The 4,282-nt window shown below is 35.6% G+C and overlaps 1 protein-coding gene across 2 annotated transcripts in view; it reads right to left on the bottom strand.

The window, feature by feature from the left end:
* LOC107666038 (ras-specific guanine nucleotide-releasing factor RalGPS1-like) overlaps nt 1-4,282 on the bottom strand; it is a 133,292-nt gene that overhangs the window by 20,768 nt on the left and 108,242 nt on the right. For both annotated transcript variants that reach the window (XM_016457246.1, XM_016457160.1), the window contains exon 11: nt 1,854-1,921. In XM_016457246.1, the coding sequence (XP_016312732.1) occupies nt 1,854-1,921 (68 nt within the window). The remainder of the gene's footprint in view (nt 1-1,853; nt 1,922-4,282) is intronic.

A 4,282-nucleotide genomic window follows, 5' to 3' on the forward strand; every position in this document is an offset into this window, starting at 1 on the left:
GCTGACTGACAATTCCAGAGACCCACAGAGAAAGAAAGAGGTGCAGTAGAGGATGTAGAGAGAGGATGCAGGTTAGCAACATTGCGTTGCCGTCTGCGTGTGACCTTAGAGCGTTGTCGAGAGACAACCGGAATGGTTTGGAAACACATGATAGAGGTGGAAAAGAGAGGACAGAAAAGGAGAGTGTGTACAGGGAAGAGCAAAAATATACTTAAGTGCCTTGGCGATTTCGTTGCTCGGTGAAGTCGCGCAGGTAAAGTCGCAGGTCTTTACACTCGTTGGTCTTCACACAAGGAGGCCTGAACGCTTCCGCTGATGCTTCCGCGTCAGCGCACAGACATCAGATAAATACACAGTCTAAGACACCAAAGTGAAAACAGCTGTGGCCACCTTCTAATTAGCACAGCCAATAGTCTATAGCAGGGCAATTCCTCAAATCGAAACTACAGTTTGCACTTAAACGCAGGAAGGGAGCAATTAAATTACACGCGCTCCTTCTTAGCTGAGGGCAATTATTATAATTACCAGAAAGTGCAATCAAAAATACAAACGCAAACAAAAATATAACGTAGAAATAGGCAGAAAACGAAATATTCCTTCCTAGCAGCAAGTAATAATTCCAACAGCAGATCTATAAACAAGTATTACGCAGGACACTCACGTGCAGCCGTCTGTCTCTTCTGTTGACTAATCGCTTGATAAGCAACAAAAACTATTTTCAGCATATTAGAATGATTTCTGAAGGATCATGTGACACTGACGACTGGAGTAATGATGCAGAAAATTCAGCTTTGATCACAGGAATAAATTACATTTTACAATATATTAAAATAGAAAACGTTTTTTTTTCAAATGGTAATAATATTTCACAATATTACTGTTTCTACCGTATTTTTGATCAAATAAATTCAGCCTTGGTGAGCAGAAGAAACAGCACCTACATAGTGATTCATGAGCTGGAACAAAACTCCGCTATTGGCATTGGTTTGAAGGAAATGTGATGACCAAACAAAAAGTTAAAAATTAAAGCACTGGTTAATTTTCTAACATAATTTGATAAAATTACACTGAATAGTTGAGTAATTGCCCAGTTTTAAAACTCTCTTGCCTCAATGAGCGATGCCTGCATGTGGTGGTGTGATGTAGATGTGCAATGTTGAGATTATGAAGGCTCTGTAGAGAGCCATTTATGTTTTGTTTGTTTTCTCAGTCCACATTCAGTTCCCTTTGCCCTTTCAATGAGTCAAATAGGACGGGGCCCCTCAGAGCCTACTGAGAACTCTACCACCAGGGGCCAGTGACCTCATTCAGACGGGACAACATAATGGATGCTGGGGGGAAATGACTACAATGTCTTCTGTAAGTTACTACTTTTCAAAAGTTTGGGGTCAGTAAGACTTTTTTTAAAGAAATGAATACTTTTATTCAGCAAGGATGCATTAAATAGATCAAAAGTGAGTACATTTATAATGTGACAAAAAAAATCTTCCAAATAAATGCTGTTCTTTTGAACTTTCTATTCATCAAAGAATCTTGAAAATAATAAATGTATCAGAGTTTTCACAAAAACATGAAGCAGCACAACTGTTTTCAACACTGATAATAATCACAAATGTTTCTTGAGCAGCAAATCAGCATATTGTATTTTTGATCAAATAAATGTAAAAAAATAGATTTCTTTCAAAACATTTAAAAAGCTTTTGAACAATAGCACAATATGGGCCTCATAGCCAAATATATATATATATATATATATATATATACTGTATATATATGACAAAACCCCTTTTGGCAACTAAATGCATATATATTAGAAGTAAACTGTAGAAATAATGACATTTAGGCTGTCTTACCTGCAAGATCTTCTTTGGATGTGGCCATGCGTGGCGAGCTGTTCCCTGGTTCAATTTTCAGAGACAGTCTGTAATGGAAAGACAAGCAAAAGTCTCACCAAAAACACCCCACAAGTTCCATGAAACTTCAGGGTGGTACATTTAATATTTCAAATCCAACTAATGTTAGCCTGAATGCACAGGCTCTGAGGATGAATTTAGTTGAATCGGATTTGCCATAAACCCCAAATAAGACATGTTAGTGAAATCATCACATCATTTTAGTCTCAACCGACAGTGCCACCTTAAACACTCGGAATTTATTTAACTGTAAGAGACGTCACTTTCCATTAAAAAATACAATAAAATCATGGAAAACAGGATTCTTTCTTGATCTTTTCTATGTAAGGTATAATTCGCTCAAAAATTAAAATTGGCTGAAAATGTACTCAATAGCCTCACATCACTTGCTCACCAATGGATGCTCTGCAGTGAATGGGTGCCGTCAGAATGAGAGTCCAAACAGCTGATAAAAACATCAATAATCCACACCACTCCAGTCCATCAGTTAACATCTTGAGAAGCCAAAAGCTGCGTGTTTGTAAGAAATGCTTTTAACTTCAAACCATTTCTTCTGGCCAAAACACCATAATCTACAATAACGCTTCCTCCAGTGAAAAAGTCCATCTCCTGTTGTCCTCTCACATCAAAATCCAGCCACGAATTTGTTTAGAGCTGTTCTGGACTGTTTGGCTTGTAAACAGTGCATGATCTGTGCAGATTTCTCTCTCGAGTCAGACAAGATAACTTTTTCACTGGAGGAAGCAATATTATGGATAGAGGACTCATATTTTAGCTGGAAACAACAGATCGAAGTTAAAAACTAATGCTGGATCTGTTTCTTACAAAGACAGATTTTGGCTTCACAAGGCATTAACTGATGGACTGGAGTGGTGTGGATTATTGTGATGTTTTTATCAGCTGTTTGGACTCTCATTCTGACGGCACCCATTCACTGCAAAGGATCCATTGCTGAGCATGTCATGTAATACTCATGTAATTCTGAATTTCTCCAAATCTGTTCCCATGAAGAAACAACCTCATCTATATCTACAACAGCAATAATGGCTCAGAAATAATCATGATTATGACATCAAAACCACAAGCTCATTAACGTATGACTTCCCACATTTACATAATAACACCTAGTCAGCATTCAGTGACTTGACCTGCCCTGATGAATGACAGCGTTTGTACAATTTCATCACTCGCAAAACGACGACTAGAGAGACTAGAAAGATAATGCAACACTAAACTGTAACCACTTCACCTTTCAAAAACACTTTCCTATAAAAGCGCTTACAGGCCTCAGAGGTGATGTAACACTCTTCATGCTGTTCATGCTTGCATTTGGCTTTTCTAGTCGTGTACATGACCTAGAGGAGACACTGAGAAACCCAAACGGGATCTGTTGGGCCGATAACATTTCACATTTTTATAGGGGACCAGAAGGGACTGATTGTTAACAATCCAATAAACTGAACTGCAATCTCTTATTTCCACACCATCAACTATGATTTGACATTCAGAATGCACAGAACAGCCTTTAATGGTGTTTTGGCACAATGTACAGTGAGTTTTGGAAAGGAGCGCTCAAAATAAACACATCATGCATCCAAGTTTCTGTATCTCAAACAACAACGCCAACGTCATGGGTTTGATTCCCAGGGAATGAATGAATGAATTAAAAAAAGAAAAAAAAGTTGAATAAAATTGCTTTGGATAAAAGTGCTAAAAGCCAAATGCATCTATAAAAAACACATACGTTGTCAACTACTTGTCAGTTTCAACAATTTTTTGACCATTATGGGCTGAATTTTTACTAAACATTGATTTTTGCATGATGCTGTGAGCAAACCAGTGTTATTATATTTAGCTAAAATTAAGCTAAAACCATAAAATATATATTTTTTAACTTTAACAAAAATGTACTTTTATAAAAGTTAGATAAAATAAACTTTTATTGAAATAAAATAAACCTTGATCTTATTTTATGTCAGCTAGCTGCCAAAGCAACATTGCTTATCTTCATTTAGTTCAACCTGATGCACTGAATTAGCTGAAACTAAAACTGAAATAAAAATGAATAAAAACTATAGGAAATAAAAATACTAATAAAAAAGAAAAAAACACACAACAAAATGACAAACTTAAACTGCAATATGAAAAATCATAAAATATAATGAAAATAAAATGTAACTTTCCCAACCCAACATATATAATAAAGTTACAATAACAACAAATAATAATAATAATAAAGTAACAAAATGTACAAAAATGCAAAGTAAAATTACATAATAATAATAATAATAATGATTTGACAAGAAAATTACTTACATTCTTGTTAGTTACCAGTACTGTATCTGTTATTGTTTATATATATATATATA

This window comes from Sinocyclocheilus anshuiensis, unplaced genomic scaffold (assembly GCF_001515605.1).
Source record: "Sinocyclocheilus anshuiensis isolate Anshui unplaced genomic scaffold, SAMN03320099.WGS_v1.1 scaffold245, whole genome shotgun sequence".
In the NCBI taxonomy this organism is placed as follows: Eukaryota; Metazoa; Chordata; class Actinopteri; order Cypriniformes; family Cyprinidae; genus Sinocyclocheilus; species Sinocyclocheilus anshuiensis.